The following is a 21,227-nucleotide window of genomic DNA, read 5'->3' on the forward strand; positions in this document are numbered from 1 at the left end:
ACCTTTTTTCTTTTTTCCTTTTCTAGGAGTGTAGATATGTAGGTGGATCTTGAGTACTGGCCCTGTTTAGCCTTTGACTGTGCTACAGTGACATCTTTTGGTGGTGTAGATTATCTGCAAGACATCAATACATGTTGGGACAAAACAAGTCAAGTAACTAACCAGCTTAAAGAATGCAGAAGGTGACACATCTGCATAAAACAGGTTTAATAAAGGCAACAACACTCCCACACACACCCCAGCAGCAAGAAAGCCTCAAACACTGTTAAGCTGAGGATTAAAAAAAAAAAAAGTCACTAATAACACAGATGTCCCAAGAGATGTTTTTCTTTCTTTCTTTGGCAAAGGTTGAACACGATAGAAAGCTATGTGTTGTCTAAGTAAGCTGTGTGTTATCAAAAGGATTCTCATGCATTCATTAATCAGTTTGGTTAGTTGCTTCAGTAATAGAGAGACTTTTCACACAGCAGGACGGTTGGGAACACGAGTCGAGACTACTTTTAAGCTTCCGGAGAAGTCAGGAGTACTTTAGAAAGTGTCGTGTCAGTTCAGACTATCTGTGAGGAAAACTAACGGCTACATTCCACTACACACTTCACGCATGTCGTCACTTCATCTAGCCGAGTGCTCATATATGCTTTCCAGCTTCAGCGCTCACTAGCCTGCTTCACATCCCATAATAGTTTGGTGCAGACTTCCAGTGCGCACTACTTTCACATACTATTTAGTAAGGTAGTATAGTGCGTAGGACAACAAACCCTGCTCCTCTTTCCTGAATCACGGGATTTCCGTTTCCGTGTAGTAAAGCTGTTCTGCTTCTGACTGAGTTTCACCCTGTTTCTCGTTTTGTTTTCAAAAAGCAAAACCTCAAACTCAATGAAATTAAGTTTGCGTGAAAGAAAGTGAGCAGTGATTTGATCCATGATGAGCGGCACTGCTGTCGAAACTGCTACGATACCGGAAGACATCTCAGGCCAAATGTTAGAGCTGGACGAGGACGAAGACTTGGAAGTTTTTAGTAAGGTAAATAATAATAATAATAATAAATAATAAGAGTAAACAAACAAAACACGTAAACATCTGAAAAGCCGACCTGGGACAAAGTACCAGGAAGTGCCGGTTTACAGAGTGTTTATTTGTTTTGGACGCGTGACATGTTAGCAAATCTGCAGCAACTTTTATTCTGTGACAAGATTGAATTAAATGACATGCTAAGTTCCGAAACCTCGCAGTACAAATATTATAACTGAGTAATTTATACTTTATAGTGGTTTAGATGAACTACAGCATTGTTAGCCGGAAGTAAATGTAAGAGGAAAAAAAATGAAAGGAAAATGCCAAATGAAACTTATATTCTTTGAATTTACAGTCGTCGAGTTTCAAAGGTCAAATATCAGGCAGTATCATGGGGATGACAGCGGTAGCTACTTATCCTAGAGCAGGTTGTCTACTGAGTCTGTCTGCTGCAAGACTATACAATACAGTAACGTTTTCAAACGACAGGAAGGTTTTAGTAACGTGGCTTGTTTTGTAGCACCATGTGAAATTTGTGCTGACTACAGTGCAGTTTGTTGGCACAGAATCGCTCCATAGAGGCACAGTCCTCTCATTAATCAGCTCTCAGGCTTCTGGGAAAAGCAGAAATATTTGTCTGTCACTAAATATATCAAGGTGTAGTGCACACACTTTTCTGAGAGAGAGAGAGAGAAATATCAGCCAGTTAATCTGACAGTTAAGGATACATAGACAAAAGACAGAAATGTTCATAACAGACCAGCATAACTGGTTACAGCTCTAACCAGCACTGATAAGCATAGGGTAAACATTGCATTGTGATGTACACAGCAATGTCAGACTCAGTTCCTAGAGTTTAGCATTGAACATATTTGCCTCAACTCATCAGCTGATTATTAAGGTTTTCTCCTCATAGGCTGAATCTGGTGTCAAAACACTGTAACCCTCTAGGACGGGGTAACACCTCTGACTCTACCCCTGCCTTATGATCATATTGCTTAGATCTTGCTGAGATCAGTGATCATACTGCTGCTGATATTTTTATAAAGTTTTGGGAAACACTGCTTCAGTGAACCTTGTGATTTTTTTTTTTCAAATATAACCTTTCATGTAGTGTATAAGTAGAGCTGTTTGTGAAGGTAAAAACATCAGCAAAGTTTTTAGATCAAAGCACACGACAAACGAAGTTATTGACTGCCAAAAGAAGGAACCGATTGTGAACAGCTGAAATGAGTCGTTAGTGATTCCAGACTTACTTCCTGTACTAACTTACGTAGGTTTGTAACAAAAAGCCCTGCCTCTCTTCTTCATCACTGCCCGCTGAAAGTCGTTATGGTAGTGGGTGTTTCCTTTTTGAAGCACACTGACAGCGGTAGACCAATCACAACAGACTGGGACATCTGACCAATCAGAACAGGGTATGCTATCTGAAAGGAGGAGTTTAGAATCCTTTAGAACGGATCATTGAACGAGTCGTTTGTGACATTGGGGGGAAATAAGTAATGCTGCAGTTTAAATTATGAGCACGTTAACGTGTTTTTTGACCTTGGATGCATGTAAATCTATTGTATGAGACCTTTAAAACAAAATTTGGCATGTTTCAAAACCATAATAGGTGTGCTTTAAATACTATATTTTTATAAATACAGTAGCAGTAAAAATGCAACAGAATCTATGCAGGAGTGTGCAAATACTGCAATGGGAGTGGGATGGTATTCAGTTCAGAGTGTGTGTGTGTGTGCGCGCGTGTGTACTATAATAGGTGTGCTGTAAGTAACTGATTGTTGTTCAGGTTGACATTTTTTAATGCTTGTTTTTTTTCTTGTTTCATTGTAGGATGCAACCTTCACAGATGTAAGCTCCTTCAGTGTGTCATTGCCGACATCTCCTGGATCTATGGTCAATCAGTACAGATTTGACGAGGAGGAAGATGTACCTGGCACTAAGGACATCTTCATCACAGTTGATAATCCTGAGAGTCATGTGACAACCATTGAGACATTTATTACATACAGGGTTGTGACTAAGGTATGGCAAGAGCTAACAGTTTTATGATAAGGGTTTGCTTGCTAAATATCACCTACTGTGTTGATTTATTAATTTTTTAAAATCCTTCTCCGTCTCTCTAACTTCAGACTACACGTGGTGAGTTTGACTCAAGTGAGTATGAAGTCCGCAGGCGCTACCAGGACTTCCTTTGGTTAAAAAGCAAACTGGAGGAGGCTCATCCAACTCTTATTGTTCATGTAAGTGAACTTAAATAGTTAAATGGGTGAAATCATGCTTTGAAATTATGTAATTATGCGGTGTTTTCACAGTGTTTATTCAATTTAGTTTTATACTGTCATACTAAACAAGTGGTCACCAACCCTCTTCCGTGAGATCTACCTTCCTGCATGTTTCATCTCCAACCAAAATCTAACACTCCTGTTTTAGTTGATCAAGAACTTCTTAAGGCAATGATTAGATGGTCAGGTGCGCACGATTATGGTTGGAGGAAGTCTTCAGGAAGGTAGATCTCCAGGAACAGGGTTGGTGACCACTGTACGAAACATTGACTGTTTGTTCTTCTATAGCCCCTACCAGAGAAATTTGTTTTGAAGGGAATGGTGGAAAGGTTCACTAATGACTTCATCGAGACAAGGAAAAAGGCACTACACCGGTTTCTCAACAGAATAGCTGACCACCCCATTCTCTCCAGCAGTGAAGATTTCAAGATCTTTCTTACAGCACAAGCCTGGGTAAGATATACATACACACACACGAGTTACAGTTACAAACTATGGCTACATGATTTGTAATATATACAAGAATCAGGAATTTTTTTTTTTTTGGCTTAGAAAAAAAATCTGCCTATGGTTGAAGAAATGGACGGTGCCACAGAACGTCAAAGTGAAAGTCTTATTGGATTAACAAATACATATACACACACTGCACATGGTGTTATATTAAAACACATTTTCAAAAAACATTACACTGGTAGCAATATATTCTTAGTGAAGTTTGTGAATGAAAGATCATATGCATTTCAAAAACTTTACTGGCACATCTGTACTCCTGAGAAAAAATATCCACCACAACTTTAATTCTGTGGAGGTACCATGAGCATAGTGTGTCTTCCCAAAATGTAGAGGAAACCAGTGCTACTGAATCCTAGCAGTGTTAATGCCTAGTTAAATCATTAGTCATGGCGATGTTTCTGGTCTTCTGGTGATAGACATTCATTAGCCACTTGTGGGTAAAAAAAAAAAAAAAAAAAAAAATGGTTTTGATAAACACGGTCCAAGCACAATGCTTCATTAACAAGTTAAGAGCAAGATTGTGGGTGCAGCCATGACTCACTCGCCTGACACAGTCATTTAGTCGTTGTTTAGTAATTAGGATTTTATTATTCAGAACACCATATTAAATATTTGTTTAGCTGTACTGGACAAGTTTGTTTCTTTTCAGGTTTCAGGTTTTTGGTTTGTATTAAAACTCAATCATTGCTTAGCTTCCCAACATTGTATTTCCCCTTTCCTTCTGTAGACTCATAGCTCATTTGCAGTGAATAAGGGAAGATGGGGCTCTTTGTTTTATGTAGTGCTTGCTTCAAATGCTGCAGAATTTATGTTTATCTTGACTTGATTTGCAATGGAAAACTTGTGTCTCTCAGAAGCGGAACCAAAAATGTCTCTTACTAGGTAGGAGAAATTTTTGGCCGAAAATGGTGTTTTTGGTTTTTTGGCCAAAAGGAAGAGAAAATCTGAGCTGAAAATAAATGCCATCATGCCCCGCCCCACCCCTCAGTGCTCAGCGCTTATCGTTGCATTGCAACATTACTAGATCTGTGATTTAAAGAACATTACGTTGACGCTGAGGAAAAGCGGCGTGCACGGGAAATGATACAGGCAGAGCTGGAGGTGATGAATGCATCTGCTGAAGGATCGACACGCAGCACAGAGCAAAGTGTGCCAGAGAAACGGGTGCGTACAAGTGATGAGGTGCAAACTCCCTCACTTTCTGACGTTTGATGAGATTCTTCAGGAAAGCGCCCCTATCCACAGCAGTGCCACAACAAGCGCAGCTATGCTTTCCATTGCTTGTGCGGATTGCATGCAGGTATTTATTTATCTGCCCCAAGCACCAGCACAGAGAGGGAGAGACTATTCAGTGCAGCATCTCATGTTCTTGGTGAGAATAGGAACTGTCTCTCCTGCCAGAAAGCTGAGCAACTTTTGTTCTTGAAGAGAAACCTGCCACTTTTGCTTAAATAGAAAGCCGTCCAATTTGCTATGTGTATAGCAAATACATTCAAATTCATGTAGCCCTGCAAAACTTTGTTCTTGACTTGAGGCTACATCTGTAGTTTACAGTTTGAGGTTGGTTTTAGTTCTATTTCTGTTGTTTTGCACAATAATCCTTAATTAATGTGGAAATATGTTTACATAAACAGAACAGAGGCTCATAGTTCATTACTTGACTGCTGTTTTGCATATCATAATAGTTTTCTAGAACTTTACATTATTTGGATAATTGGATCAAAAATGTTTTAAATTTGATTTACCAGAACTGAGTGAAGAATAATATATTTAATATTGGTTTTTGTTTTGGTGTGTTAATTTCAATAAAAGTGTGATCATTTTATTGGATTGTAGTTTTTCATTTAATTTTCATGAATTAAAGTAGACTAATATTAATACAATTCTACAAAAAAAAAAGAAAAACATTTTAAAATGGGTTTTAAAACCAGAAATAGTTTTGGTTTTGGTTTTCAGCCAAGTGCATCCTGACTTTCTGGTTTCTGTTTCGGACCTGAATTTTCCTTTCGGTGTATCACTAACCCTTACACATGTATATTTCAGAATTTACTTTAAAATCTTGGCCTGTAAAAATGGCAGTTTTTTTTTATTTTTAGCTTTTAGAAATGTTTTTATTTTAGCATGAGATGAAACAAAAAAATTTGTTCATTATCTGAATATCAGCGAAAATAAATAATTGTATTCTCCTATGCACCGTCTCTTCCTCTAATAGGATGCGGCTTTGACAATGGGAAATACACTGAGGGTTCTGTTTAGGTTTCCATAACTTGCAAAGAATTTATGATGGAGCTGTATTTGTGCCACTTTTGGAGTAGACTACTGTGGGAGTACAGTAGTACAAAGTAGTAGTACAATGTTTGTTTTAACTTCTGGTCATAAAATATTATTGGGCTTCTGAGGTTGCATTTTGAATCAGTCTTAGTTATTAAAGCTGCAGTATTTGTGTTATCAATGTTCACTCATAACTCTGCATCTACAGGAGCTAGCATCTCATAAGAAGCAAGGTCCAGGTTTCTTAAGCAGGATGGGCGAGACAGTGCGAGCCGTGACTGCCACGGTCCGAGGGGTCAAAAATCGGCCAGAGGAGTTCAGTGCCATTCAGGACTATGTGGATAACTTCAGTGTGAAGCTGACCTCACTGGACAAAGTCACCCAGCGAATCATCAAAGAAAAAAGAGGTACTGCCTTAAGACTGTATTACTACCAACCGCAGGCCACTCACTTTTGGTCCATTGTTGGTTGTGCCATATAAAATGAGCTGCTGTTGTTCCAGAGTACCTGGATGAAATGAAGGAGTATGGGCCCATCTACACCCTGTGGTCTGGCTCAGAGGAGGAGCTGGTGGAGCCTTTGAAGCTCATGGCGAGTTGCTTGGACAGGTGTTACAAGGAGACTGACGAACAGATCGAGCACCTCAGTAACAGCCTTCTCCCAACACTGCATGAGTATGTGCTCTGTGCAGACAACCTCAAGGTACTTTATTGTGCTATGAATTGTTTTTGTTGTGCACAAACCTGAATGCTACAGAGATGTTGGAGGTAAAAATGGAACTATCTCCACCTGGAAAAGTGAGAAATTCACATACTGTATACTCCAGTTCAGCAGTAGTTAAGTAACAAACACATGCACAGTCTTGTGTGTGACTGTTGCACCCTGGCTGTCGTGAGAAGAATGAGGAGTCACGAGGCAGGCATGACAGAGAGTGCGGGTCTGTTTATTTAGTTTTAGTAGTGAAGGTGTTTTTACGTTCCGTGCACCCTTGTACACTGAAGAACATTACTTGTAAACTAAAGCAAAACTTCCGCTACACATACACAACCTTGACAAGACTCTGTCAGATCAGGTTGCTTTGCTCGGCACCACCGGCTCTCTCTGCTTGGCATTTTTTCACAGCAAAAATCACACTTGCTGCATCTCAGTTCGCCTACTTATACTATGCATTGAAAGTATGTACTCTTTTTGTGAAGAAAAAGTAGATACTTTTGAGTGTGTAGCAAAAGAGTTTGCAAGTCTGGGACATACTTACACATGTAACGGAAGAGACAGTTGTTGCCTAGATATGCACACTGTCACCGTAAACAACCTCCTCATTGCATCTTCATTCGTTATTCCTTATACTATAATTTATACTATATAATTTAATTTACCATTCCCTTGATTTATTCCTCCACATTTCATTTACATAAAATGCGTCCTTGAATTTGGTGAAGCAAACAGTCACAAAACCCCTCCTCCCTTGCACAAGGAGTTGAAAAAGTGTCCACGGATCCACACCTTAAAAATATTAGACCATCCGGGTACCTTTGGGATACTCATTTGAACATGCTACGATTTGGGACGCACTAAATTCTCAACTCGGATACTATTTAGGACAGATACTAGGCGAATTAAGAAGCAGCAGCAGCAGCGTATAAAGAGAGCATCGTTAATCACACACAGGTGTACACAGATTCATGACATTACTCACTCCTTCTCCACGAATCCACCTTCACAAGCAGCGCTCATTCAGCTAGACATCCAGCTATTATGTTAGTTAGCCAGTTAAGTAAATAATAGTGGCTACAGTGGAACTTCATTCCTCTGTCAATTAGTGTTAACTTTTTTAATTCAACACATAGTGTTAATGTTCAGTGCATACCGTGTCTCTTCAGAGAAGAGCTACTCATGTTTTTTTTTTTCTTCCCATATTCAGTATTGTACAGATGTCTGAATATTCACACTAAAAAAGCTCCAATAGTGTATAGATCAAGTACATATTTTTTTTTTATTAGACATAGAGCTGCTTTGCAAACATACACATAACAAAAGGTTGGAAATGTCACATGTGGAAAGAATCACCCAGTGCTACACTGCCAAAACTTCTTGACACTTGTATGGCAGCAAGTTGTACAGCATGGCAGTAATTGATGGAAGCGCATGATTGCTTTCTTAATTTTCTTTTACTGACTGTTTGGACTTGAATAGAAACATGCATGCAGCTTTTGGAAAGAAAGAAGTCTCCTCTGAGACTACCACTTAAAACAGTATACTATTCTAGTTTTACAACATGTTTTGTTCGTGTTGATCATTGCTAGTGTTTCAGTTTATTTGTGCTGTAACATGAATAGTATGACTTGATTTAGTTGTCTGATCAATATATAGTGCATTATGTTTTACCAAGGCTTATTGTTTATTTCATCTAGTTGCACATTTAATCAAGGGGTATTGATCATGGTTTTCGTGATACACAGGCAGTACTGCGGAGACGAGACAACATCCAAGCAGAGTTTGAGGCTAAGAACGAAGCTCTCGCCACTAAGAGGACAGAAAAGGAAGCAGTGAGTGCAATCTCTTTCTTTTTTCCCCATTTAATTCACCCCTGTGCTCTCTTGCAGTTTCCCAGAGCTTATTAGTAATAAAGCCGTGCCTCAGCAGCAGTGTCTGCTTTCATAAGAAAGCGATCCATTTTAAGCCTAAAGAGAAATGTGGTGAGATTATCTAAATATGTAAGTTCCTCTGAGCCTGAATGCGCTTCAGCTAGAACACAGTAAATATGGTTTAATAAAGTCTCTGCTAATCATGTCATACTTTAGTCTCCCGGGCTTTTGCCTTTCTGCATCGATTCCATCAAATGTCACGGATGTGAGAAAGAGCCTTCTGTGGAGAAGGGAAAGGGGCTATATAAGGTTGTGTTCTTTTTCAGAAGTGTTTGAAGGTTGAAGACACCCCCTTTCCCAGCTTAGCAATAACCTTTCTCCAGTGAATTTAATTACAGCCAGTGAGCACTGTTCTGCTTGGCTTTCACTATGCTGCATGGGTCTCATGATATGAAAGGATTCTTTAAAAAAATTTTTTAAATGGTTTTAGATTGCAGTGCTCCTTGCACCTTGTCTACAAACAAACTTTTTTTGGTAACAATTCATTTTTCAATGCTGTTAACACTCACAAAATGAATGAAAGATAGTGTCCTCCAGAATTATTTGCACCCTTCATAAAAATGATTAGATAAAATAAATGTTACATGCAATAAATGAAAAATTTCCTCTAAAAATTATAAGAAACTATATTCTAATCCAATTATTCATAACTACTACTGTCTCATAACTACTTCCTTAAGTAAGTATTTTTTTTTCCCTCTCAGAAATACAGTACTATGCAAAGGTGAGAGACCTTCCTTTTGTTTTCAGTCAAATGGCCGTTCTGTACTTATTGTTAAATATTTGGTGGCGAAAAACAATGATGGGAAAATGTACAGTACATTAATTCAGTTTATAGTCAATCAACCATGGAGTACTTATTTATGCTGGTCAATATTAAAGTTCAATATTACAAATAAAATATTTACACATTTCATGCTGACTTTACTGTTCAAGTCCTTTGTGTGATTTTTCTGTTCAATACATTCACTGTTGTTCATTATTGTTATTGATTATAACAATAATGTCACTTGAATGTCTTCAACAGTTGAAAACAGTCACCAAATTGCAACCAAATAATTAACAATAATTACTGAACTGCCATTAGACTGAAAACAAAAGGGTGGACTCTGGCTTTTGCACAATCCTGTATATGTGCTAAAATGGTTGACATTTATCAATATTTGAAATAAATACAGACAAACTGCTATTCATCACATTCAAAGTCCTCAGGAACTTTTGTTGCCTTTAACCATGTTCTTTTTATAACCATGTTCTTTTTATAACCATGTTCTTTTTAGTGTATAAATATGAGGTTGTACAAAATCCTTTCGAGATCCTTTACCAGGAGAAAACCAAAAAAACTTTAGCACCAAAAAGACAGACCTGCACAAATCAGGTAATGAATATAAAAACACATTAAGCACAATTGTGGCTGTGAAACACATGCCAGGAGCTGGAGCCAGGAGCCAACTGATAGCAACAATCATTTTAAAATCAGTGTTTTGTTGTCGTCGTTGACTTATCACTTATTGCATGTACATTTTTATATATTCATTTTTGGGCATTTTCAAGAAGGGTGCCAATAATTCTAGAGAGCACTGTATGGTGGTGATCATGCTGTAACCCTACAGAATGTGAATACAACCCTATGCAAATACTGTTATCTGTGCTGAATGTCACTAAGGCCTGCTGTGTAACTCTAAAAGGGAAGTGTTTGGGTTCGGTTTTTTTTCATCTGATGTGTCCCCCTGTATTGGTTGTGTCTATGAAGGATTCTAAGGTGCTGAGTTTAGCATGGGACAGCCTGGTGGGCAAAGACCCAGAGGAGGTCAAACAGCAGAAACAGCAGAAGCTTAAAGGAGAGATTAAAGAGGTACTGGCTTTCTAACAGGAGTGGGAAGTCCCTTTCCTAACCTGTATGTCTGCTTCTGCATCATTGTTTTGAGCTGGTAACATTTTAAAGACTGGAATTTCAAGAATTACACCCTGATCTATGAGGGTGGTCCTGTATATGTACTGCAGAACCAGTTTCCACCTGAAATGTTACCGACTCATCAGTGAGCATGGTTTCAGCTTAGGCATAAGTGTTCTGAAATGTTCAGCCCTGTCGCTCATGTTCCTTCTTGCTAACTTAAGCTGTGGCTTGGGGAATGTTTTCTAACTGTACTGCTGTTTTCTGCTGTGGCTTTCTTCCACTTTGAAGTACAAAATGTGACTGTCAATTAGTACCTTCCCTTTCATTCTGTAGTGTGTGTGTGTGTGTGTGTGTGTGTGTGTGTGTGTGTGTGTGCGTGTGTATACATTCTATCTACTATGTTGCCACTACGCGATTCTCTATTATTGAGTTACTAAAGAACGCTAATTCATCATCATGTCAGCTAGATCCTACACCCACAGCACTTCTCAAAAACTTTGTCAGATATTTCTGCCCCTAGTTCTCACCTAATAAATTGTCATTTAGCTCTGGGAATTGTGCCAGCAAATCTAAAAATGGCAGCTGTTACACCCATTTTGAAAAAGCAGGGTCTAGATCAACTATAAGCCAATATCCAATCACTGTTTTGTGGCTAGACTCTTTGAATGGGTGGTCACATCTCTGGTTCAGATGCATTTCGCCTCAAACTATCTGGCCATTTCACAGCACTGAAACTGCGTTCAACAGAGTTGTGAATGATCTCCTTCGGCTGCAGATTCCAGGTCTCTCAGTATTTTTCTGCTTCTTGATTTAAGTGCCGCTTTTGATACAGTGAGTTACATCACATTTCTTGCATGCCTATCAGTTATTGGTATTACTAGTACAGCTCTTTCCTGGTTTACCTCATATTTCACAAATCAGCAATGTTTTATTACAGCTGGAAATGACGAATGTTCTACTGCGCCTGTTTCTCACGGTGTATATCAAGACACTGTTCTTGGTCCACTCCTTTTCATAATTTACATGCTTCCTCTCAGTCATCTTATTCGGTGTCCTGACCTCAGCTTTCACTGTTACGCAGATGATAGACAGCTTTATATCAGCACCAGTGCCAGTTCAACCCTTCCACCACCTTCGCTTACTAGCTTGCACCCATGACATCAAGGAGTGGATGCACAATAATTACCTGAAACAATTGTCTGTCTAATTGGTTTTAATGTGTTAGTCTCTAAACACTCAGATCTATGCTTTAACATTGATTGAGTCCTTGTCAAGCCACCCAGTACCATTAGCAATCTAGGTGTCCGCTTCGACCAATCACTAACCTTCGCTTACCACATCAGTTCCCATATTAAAACTGCATTTTTCACCTTTGTAACGTTACTTGACCCATATTCACCTTGACACAGATTCATTAAAGATGCTCAAACTGTAGCATATGCCTTTGTTCCGTCTCTTCTGGACCACTGCAATGCTCTCTTTACTTCCCTTCCTACCAGAACATTCTCCAGATTACATCATGTCCAAAATGTGGTTGGAAAAGTTCTTACTCGCACTAAACTTTCTGCTCATGTTTCGTCCGCTTTCTTTAAGTTATACTGGTTACCCATCTCCTACCATATTCAATACAAAAGCCTTACATGACTATGCCCCAGGTTATTTGACTGAATTAATGCTTCCCTATACCCCCACTCATGTGTTATGGTCGTCTGGCTCCAGTGTACTCCCGGCCCCTAGATTCAGACTTTCTTTCATGGGTGGCATGTCCTACATTGGCCATTATGGAATTAACTTCCACAGAGCCTCCAAGAAATCGCCTCCATTTCCTCCTTCAAAACACAACTCAAATCCTATCTTTTCACTCAGTGCTAGAACTCCCTGATTGTAAATGAGTAGCTCCAGCCCCTTTCACATAACACTTTCCATCGTGTTAACTGTCCTGTGATATTTTTTTGTTTTTGTTTTTTTCTGATTCTTGTTGTTTATTTTTTTTTAAAACGTGTGTTACTTAACAATTGTTTATTATCCTGATGTAAAGTGACCTTGGGTTTGAGAAAGATGCTATATAAATAAAACTTATCTTAAAAATGACATGCAATGGTAAATAACATGATTTTATTTATTATTGATTATTTTCCATTGCATTTAATTTTTTCTTAGTGCCCTTGCCAGAGAATTTTTGATCTCAGTGTGATGTAATTTTCTTTCCTGCAGATGGCAGTAAAGGTAAATGAACATGAATGGAAAACCTTCATTCCATTCGCCTACTCGGTTCCTTGGTACCAAAAGACAGCAGTGACTATGATTTTTATGTATAATGTTTCATTTAAGAAGACTGTCTTGTGATATGATTAAATGTAGCTTTGTGTCCTCAGAACTGTGTGTGTGTGTGTGTGTGTGTGTGTGTGTGTGTATAAACTAGTGCGTTCATAATTATTAAGGTACCTGTGTGTCTTGTAATGACAGTGAGGGCAGATCAGCGTAACTAATGATTTGTCCTGCTCGTCACAGGGGAGAAGCGGCGCCAGACAGTTACTGATTATGCCACCTCTTCCTCCCTCCCTCTGTGTAACAACCCCATTCACCCAAAGCATCTCCTGTTCCATAGCCTCACCTAATCAGAGCGTGTACAAACACACCATCCAGAAGGGACCTAGGCAGAAGCAGCGGCAAACACACAGCAATCGACCTTCATCAGCTCAGCTGTCAATAAGTGCCTGATTTTCTAAAGCTCTTCACTGCATCACAGCTTGCTAATCTGACACAGTCATCCCCAAGGGCCTTCAGCAGCATAGACGTCGATTAGTGTGTTTACCAATCTTTGTCTTTGAGTTCCAGTGTGTGGACAGTAATACTTCTTATGTGGTATTGGAAGCCAATTGGACCCAAGAGAGCATTAGCTTAGAAGGCAAGCTGTTAGGTAGCTACTCTGATATAGCTATATCTGATATAGTGGTCTGATCAATGTGATGCAACAACAAGAGAACCATTGTACTATAGTCTACAAAAGGAGTGGGCTGTCGATTGTACTAAGAACACTTTTTAAAGTTTGATTTGGATTTGTCATTGGAAGAGTTACAGAACCTCCCTTACATACATACAGAACTTGTGTAATGTGCAAAGGAACAAATGATTATAATTACAGTGAGACATTGTATGTGCAAATTCAACAGAGTTGGCCATTTTGATCATCCCAGATTAGTATTGATCAAAATGTAACAAGTGCACACACTGTAATGAAAGCCAGAAAATGTCTTCATTTTCAGTGCCACAACTGTGGATAAAGAAGTCTTCTGAATTTGTATGAGACGGGTTACTAGTTGTTGTTGGTGTGTGTCGCTATCTGATGGTGTTATTGTGTGCATGTGCAGATAAAGGAAGACATTGAAAAGCTGGAAGACAGACTGGAATGGGCCAATAACACACTGAAAGGGGACTGGAGCCGCTGGCAGAAGAGCATGAGGGCTGACCTGAGAGCAATCTTTACCCAAACTGCAGAGAAGAATGTGGAATACTATGAAAAGGTGAGCAATGACCTGTTCCAAAGGTGCTCTCTGAAAGAGGCTGTATCCAAGACAGAAGATACAACAGAGGTTGTATCATGAAGACAGATGGGGAAGGAGGCTAATCAACCATACTGTAGATTTACTTCACAGATCTACAGTCCCATTCTGGGGAACAGTGAGGCAGATTAGCACCCTCTGTTATAAAGTCATTTGTGAAGTATCCCTATGTACAGTATTTATAAAGCTTTGCAAATTATTATTATTAGTAGTATTTTTTTTTTTTTTTTGTAACCAGACTAAAGATTTGGATTTATTACTAAAAGTATTTGATAGATATATGTGGCTGTAAGCCTAGAGTCATTTGCATCCTTGCTTTGGGTATTTGCCAGTAGAGGGTAGTAGTATTTCATTTTTATACCCTCTTTCAGCTTACTGTAAGTAATGAGCCTCCAAGGCCTTAAAGAAAGACTAGTATTTCCAGCTTAAGAGAGGTGAGATATTGTGAGGGATGTCATTAGGTGCGTACCCTGCTTTTTTTTTTTTTTTTTTTTTTTTTTTTTATATAAATATTTGCTCCCCACAGCTCGACACTTGACTTCTCAGAGTTGAATCAGGAATTGTGACCCAAGCACTGCTGGCACAATCCATTCTGGAGGGGAGCATTTGGGGACATTTTGGGACAAGTCTGTGATCTGTCATCACTCTCGCTGTCTGTCTAGCCCTTTGAGGTCTCCCTGTGCTTTCATAGATCTATAGGAGACGGGTAATTATAGTAAGTGTGACTATAGCATGTTGTCTGTGTGCATATTCCAACGATGCACAACAGTACCAGGTTTTGCTAATTAGAACCTTAATGTTAATAAGGAACAAATGCTTGTAGATGCTGTGCCTCAGTTTCAGTGCGAGTACCCTTGACACATATCAACTACATAAGACAACTCATCAGAAGATCTCTCCCCTGATTACAATTTCTCATATTTCACTTAAAGAATATATATTTTTTATTAGTAGACATCCTTGTGCTATAGTCTGTGACACTGTGCACTGCAAGGAAGTGTACAAACTGCACAAGATCTTTTAAGTAAAACAGCTATCCATTATAGAGACACCAGAGTGGGGAGATGAACCAGTTAAGCCTGTTCATATTGTTACTGTTATTTATTGTGCTTCTCATATCACTGTTGACTGCATCACCCCAAGGCCCTTTTTTGTTTGATATCAGATATACAGGCCACAATAACAAAGTGGAAGTAGGAGGGAGAGGGGCCATGTGAGGCAGCTCGTCCTTAATAAGTTGAGACAGTTTAGAGGAGTGTGAGGTGTAGTGACACAATGAAAGGCCATATCAGTTTGTGCTAATAAAATGAGAAAGCTGGGACTTGACTTTCGGAGTTGAAATGCAAGAGATGAAGTGGGCTAGTTGGAAGCATGTGGCATTCCTGAACTCTTTGAATCATTAATGTGCACAAGAATGGCCTCAATAAGCTGAGGCAAGAGGATGAAACTACTCAGAGAGTGGGAGATGACTGTGTGGGTACTAACTGTGTCCACAACGTGCCTTTATGGAAAAGAATATTACCCTGCCTTGGAAAGAATATTAGCAGATAATAGCAAATGTACAAAAAAGTGAAGCAGTTGTTAGAGATTAGGAAACATGAGATGAAAGTGGGGGGGGGGGGGGGTGGTTGGTAGGGAAGTTTGCAGGTGAGGAGATGAAAAGAATCAGGAGGAAGTATCAAAACAGAAGAAGTGTGAGTTCTGTAGCAACTGATGGGTAAAAAATAGTGTATGCCATTTCAACACGTATTATAAGTATGTCCAAATTAAATTAGATTTCATTTTGCAAGATCATATTTTGGCTCTGTGAACAAAATGAGAGGCACATGTAGGGTATGGCTTTGTCACTCAGATGAAAAGAAACACTCTTTTTAGACACATTCTTAACATCACACTTTAAATTGATCGGGTGGACATATTTTCTTATCATTTATAATAAAAATTTAAATTTGCACGCGCACACGTGTGTGTGTATGTGTGTATATATATATATATGTGTGTTTGTGTGTGTGTGTGTGTGTATATATATATATATATATATATATATATATATATATATATATATATATATATATATATATATAATATATAAATAATGTGTGTGTGTGTGTGTGTGTGTGTGTGTGTGTATATGTGTGTGTATATCACACATTTAAGCCTGTCTAACTATTTGGGTTGATATTGTAATTTTTTTGGAGCAATTTGCATTGTAGCCTGTACAACACTGTGGGCACAGCAGCCGCATACTATAAGATGGCAAGTTCATAGGATTGCCATGGAGACACCATAGCAACAAGGATGTTGCTCAGAGATGGGGAAGACAAAGATCCTGTCATTAAGTGTTAGACTTAATTTAGACAGTATTTTTGGGGTTTTTAAACACTGCATGAGAAACATATCTTGTGGGACATGGGGCACAACAGGGGATACTCTTAGGCCTTCAATTATTCATTGTATGAGGGCTTTATACTAGATGTTTCCTCTTTGAAATCAATACTCGGTGCCTCTTTGTTTTCAGAAGCATTGCTGTTTGGCCATGCTGTGCAGAGGTTTTTCCATCTCCTCTCATTCTGCACTCTGAACTTTAGCTTCTCATGAATTGTGTGTGGGCATGTAAGTGCATATGCATACCTTTTTTGTGTGCAGGACTGGCTGATTTTATTTTCTATGCACCACTTGTATTGTTCCCTGATTAAATCTGTTTACCTGCACTCTCTCATAACAGCTGGGGATGAAGCAGGTCAGAGGCCTTGGGCCTCTTAATGAGTCTCTAAACTCGGCTAAGGCTTCACCCGCCCCATACCGGCAGCTGTGCATCTTGATACAGATACTATATCAGAAAGTATCAGCATATTCAGTCATTGTAAATGAGCTGAGACCAGTTTCACCTCTGCAGATGCTTGCATAAAAAAACATGCCATTATGTCCTAGCACCTGGCTGCTAATCACGAGTGCATTCTTTGGCTTTGTTTTGGCACACACTGTTGTAGACCCTCTGCAAAAAATCTTCATGAATTTAAAAGATGGCGTGATTAAGACATTCCATGTGATTTTCTTTCCATTTAATTTTACATCAGTGCTTCTAGACTTTCCTCTCACGTCCGTCTGATTTTTTTTTTATTATTTTTTTTTCAGTCCAGCTCCTTTTTTCCCCCCAGTGCTCCTCATGAGATCTGAGTAAAATTTTCTTTTTGATGTGTGCCCATGTCACACAGCAAAGCATAACAACGCTCAGCGCCACTTAGCAGCTCATCATCTCCATCAGCTGTCAGTTTGATCATCCCCAGCTCGAGGGTGTCGGTGACCCATTGCCCAAAGTTAGTCTCAGAAGTGAGTAAAGCAGCCACTTCTCAGCTCCCTCATATATTTTTGCCCTTAAGATGGAGAATCACACTTTGACCCTGAGCTTTCTCAGTCTTATTTGTGTACTGTGTAAATTTTGGTTCTGACAGAAAAAACGTTTCTTCATTTTTGAAGTAGTTGGCTTTTTTTTTTGTGTGATTTTAAATTTTTCTCAGTTGGATGAGTAAAGTAATCAATCACATCAGGCATTGATTGGCAGCCTTAGCATGTATTCCTTTTTTATGACATTTCAGAAAGATAGATAGATAGATAAATAAATAAATAAATGTTGACTTGCTCACTATGTCAGGATTGATGTAGAATGATGTTGAGTGAATTGGAGAAGTCAACCAACATGCGATCTTGGAACCTGTCCTTTCTGGCAGGTCAGGTGAATTTATTTTCAGATATCACACACATGGATAAGAGCAAGGAAAAGCTTGTTATTCTACCTTTAAACACACTCTTTTTGCCAGTCACCCCATGCCGCTTGTTTGTCATATTAATCAACCCCTAACACTTTGGTTTTCACTATTTGTTAGAATTTATTGACCTTTATTCTAGAGGCAGGCATTTAAAGGATGGGTGTTGTATTTACCTGAATTTTATACACGTCATCAAAATGGCACACATAACTCTCCTAATTTGGCCGCTCCTTTCAATCTCACAGGTGCTTTAAAAAGGTCAGAGCTCATCTGCCTCCTTTGGTAAGGTGCGATCCTGATTAAGTGTTATGACAGGCGGGTAGCCGCAGTGGGCTATTCTGAAGTGGCAGGAAAGTTTGTGGGCTCTGGGGGAGGAGAAGGTTAGCGATGTTGGAAAGACATTAATCTTGAGCTTGGAAAGTGACACACAAATGACGCAGAGGGCTGCAGCCTTCCACAGCCAGGGAATGAAATCGGGTGCTAAATTGGAAGTCGCCGTGTGTCAGCCCTCATGTCAGCCTTCAAATAGCTTCTCATTACTCTGCAGTTGCAGGGCTATCCAGACAAAAAAAGTGGCATAGGTACAGAGGCTCGATGCTAATGTCATTATGAATGTGTGTTCTGTTGCAGTGTCTGGCCGTGTGGGAGTCGTTCCTGCTGTCTCAGAGACCTGAGGCCGGGGAAGTGGGCAGAGATGACTCTTAGTCCTTCAGAAGCTTTTATCTAAACAGTGAAGACCAAAGACAAGTTTTTACCTTTACAATCCAAGTGCTTGGATTGTACAACAAAATACCGCTGCCACAGATGTCAGTATAAACATAACTGTGCCTTATCACCAGCCAAACCAAGGACGAAGATCTCTGTAGTAAACCCATTATTTCCTACAAGAGAAAAGTATGTCTCTGCAGCTCACAGATCTGAATAGGATAGGACAAATATTTTGCCAAATAAATTTTTTTGGCTTACCTTGTCGAAAAAAAGGAAGCGATAATAAATGAACCTAACTAAATTCAGAAGAAATGGTTTATGGCTTTATTATATTTGGATGCCGTTAGTCTCTGAATTTAGTTCTATAATTATTTGGTACATTTTGCTTTTATTCAAATCATTGTCTAATCTTCTTTGAAGTCTTTCATCACCTGCTCACAAGCCAATGAGAAATTCAATTGTATAGCCCAAAATATACAAAACAGGTGCCTTTTAATGGCATTACTTTGCACTATGGATTATTTGAAGCTATTTTAGAATTACTAGATTATGTCGTACAAGTTCTTATTCATCTTTCTCATGCTCATGTTTTACAACTATGGAACCATCTGAAATGCTTCACATAAATTAAAATATGTAAATATTTTATATACAATTACTTTATATATTATGCATCAGTTATCATTCACACATATTTGCATATTGTGTAAATTGTGACATAAGGCATGTTTAATATGAGGTCCATGGTGATAAACTGTTGAAGGAAATCATTTAATACAGCTAAACATGGCTTTTTGTGTTCTTTATCATCTGATTTTTCCTCCAATTCTGAATGAACAGGCGTGAGAGCTCGATGATCCTAAAGTAGGTCACCCGCTTGGCCTAATCACATTAAACATTTAACTGGTCTCTTCAAATAACACTGTGCCCTAAAATTATTGCCTTGATCAGCAATTTAATTTGTGCACATGTATTTGAGAGGCTGTGCCTCTCTTTATGGTTTGAAAAACAGGCAGGATTATACCATGTGCTGTCTGAACACTCATTTAATTTACATGGCACCAGGCACTGTTCTTTCTGACTGGAACATTAATGGTACATGGAATATTAATGGAACATTAATAAGCTGCCATTGTATACTTCCTAGAAACCTGTATTTTTTTTTCAATGAATTGCTTTGTCACTTGACAAAAATGTCCTGTCACTACAATTCACGCACTTGAGTAAGAGAATGTCTTCTACAGCCATGGTTCCCAAACCAGACACTGCACATTTTTTTTCTCCAAAGCCTGTGCTGTATGAGGTGGAATTGAGTAAAAATGTGGACTGTCTCTGAGGACTGTGTTGAGAACCAGTGTTCCATAGAGCCTGCAATATCTGGACAAAATCACTTTACTCCTCTTCACTGTCCATAAAATTGTGTCAAAACCAGTGCATGTCTTCTGAGACTCCACTACTGACTGAATTGTAATCAAGGCAGACAAGTTTACATTCATATGCTATATCTAGCATCAGACTTTGCATGTTATTACGTTTTGATTTGCTGGGAGACTTTGGCTCAGACTGGGAAATAGATTCATCATTATGAAACCAGATTTTATAGTCACAGTATGAGATGAAATATCAGAAGGGGTAATATAGAAGAAAATCAGATAAGGATGGCATAGGGTAATACTAACAGGCTTCTAAAGAATGTTTTAATGGAAAACAATGCATGAAACATTATTTATTGTTTGTGCTGAGAGCAAAAAAGTTATAATACATGGATTCCAACCTTTATATGATAATTATATAGCCATGAGCTTCAATGGAGTAAGTGCAAGCTCTGGGGCTGTCTATGCAGTTTGAATTTGTAGATCAAGATAAATGTTTATCTAGTAGAAAACCCTTCAAAAAAATGACTAATTGCATTGATCTAGATTATAGTTTCGAAACTTTATGTTCCTACACAAGTAGACATTTAAACTTACTTTTGAATAATTCTTCCTCACACTATTGAGAGTGAAAGTTCAGAAAAGGACCTTTTCCCCCCTAAAAATGACTGAACCAACATATTGGACTTAATGCTATATAATTACACTTATGCTGACCTGTTTGCACTCTATAATTCTAATGTTAGGGAGATAATTACAGTTCTGCGCAACACTTTCCTGTGCTTAATATCCGTTCAATAAAAGTTCACCAGAAAATGCATTACATGAATAAGAGGAGGATTGAGGCCTTCCGCATTCAATCCTATTTTGGTTAAATACAGTATTTGTAAATCTGCATGTATACATAGTGACTCTAGCATTTGCTTACTCATAATGTGAAAAAGTCACAGGGAAGGAAAAAAAAAAACAATGGAGAGTTCATTTGCATGCTGTCATTAACACCAGCTACTTCTAGGCTGAAGAACTGGAGCTTACTGCTGCAGAGGTTTGAACTGAAATGCACATTTCAGGTAAAAGCAGTTACACTCATGATCCAAACCCTTAACACGATTTAATTATGATGCTGTAAACTTGACTAGGATTTGTTTCTGAATTGTTCTTGTAAGTTTATTACAAGCTGTGCCACAA

At 38.7% G+C, this 21,227-nt stretch overlaps 1 protein-coding gene across 2 annotated transcripts; it reads left to right on the forward strand.

The window, feature by feature from the left end:
* The first annotated feature begins 618 nt into the window (after positions 1-618).
* On the forward strand, positions 619-20,810 carry snx7 (sorting nexin 7). Of its 2 annotated transcripts, XM_053630387.1 has the most exons (10): positions 620-1,023; positions 2,851-3,042; positions 3,150-3,260; positions 3,591-3,755; positions 6,295-6,493; positions 6,589-6,788; positions 8,546-8,632; positions 10,485-10,586; positions 14,000-14,152; positions 18,589-20,810. In XM_053630387.1, the coding sequence occupies exons 1-10, from the start codon at positions 922-924 to the stop codon at positions 18,661-18,663; spliced, it is 1,386 nt and encodes a 461-aa protein (XP_053486362.1). In that variant the 5' UTR covers positions 620-921; the 3' UTR covers positions 18,664-20,810. The 2 variants fall into 2 exon arrangements, with proteins under 2 accessions (XP_053486370.1, XP_053486362.1); XM_053630395.1 differs by lacking the exon at positions 10,485-10,586 and having other exon boundaries at positions 619-1,023.
* The last annotated feature ends 417 nt before the right edge of the window (positions 20,811-21,227 follow it).

Source organism: Ictalurus furcatus, chromosome 1 (genome assembly GCF_023375685.1).
Source record: "Ictalurus furcatus strain D&B chromosome 1, Billie_1.0, whole genome shotgun sequence".
NCBI classification, from domain to species: domain Eukaryota; kingdom Metazoa; phylum Chordata; class Actinopteri; order Siluriformes; family Ictaluridae; genus Ictalurus; species Ictalurus furcatus.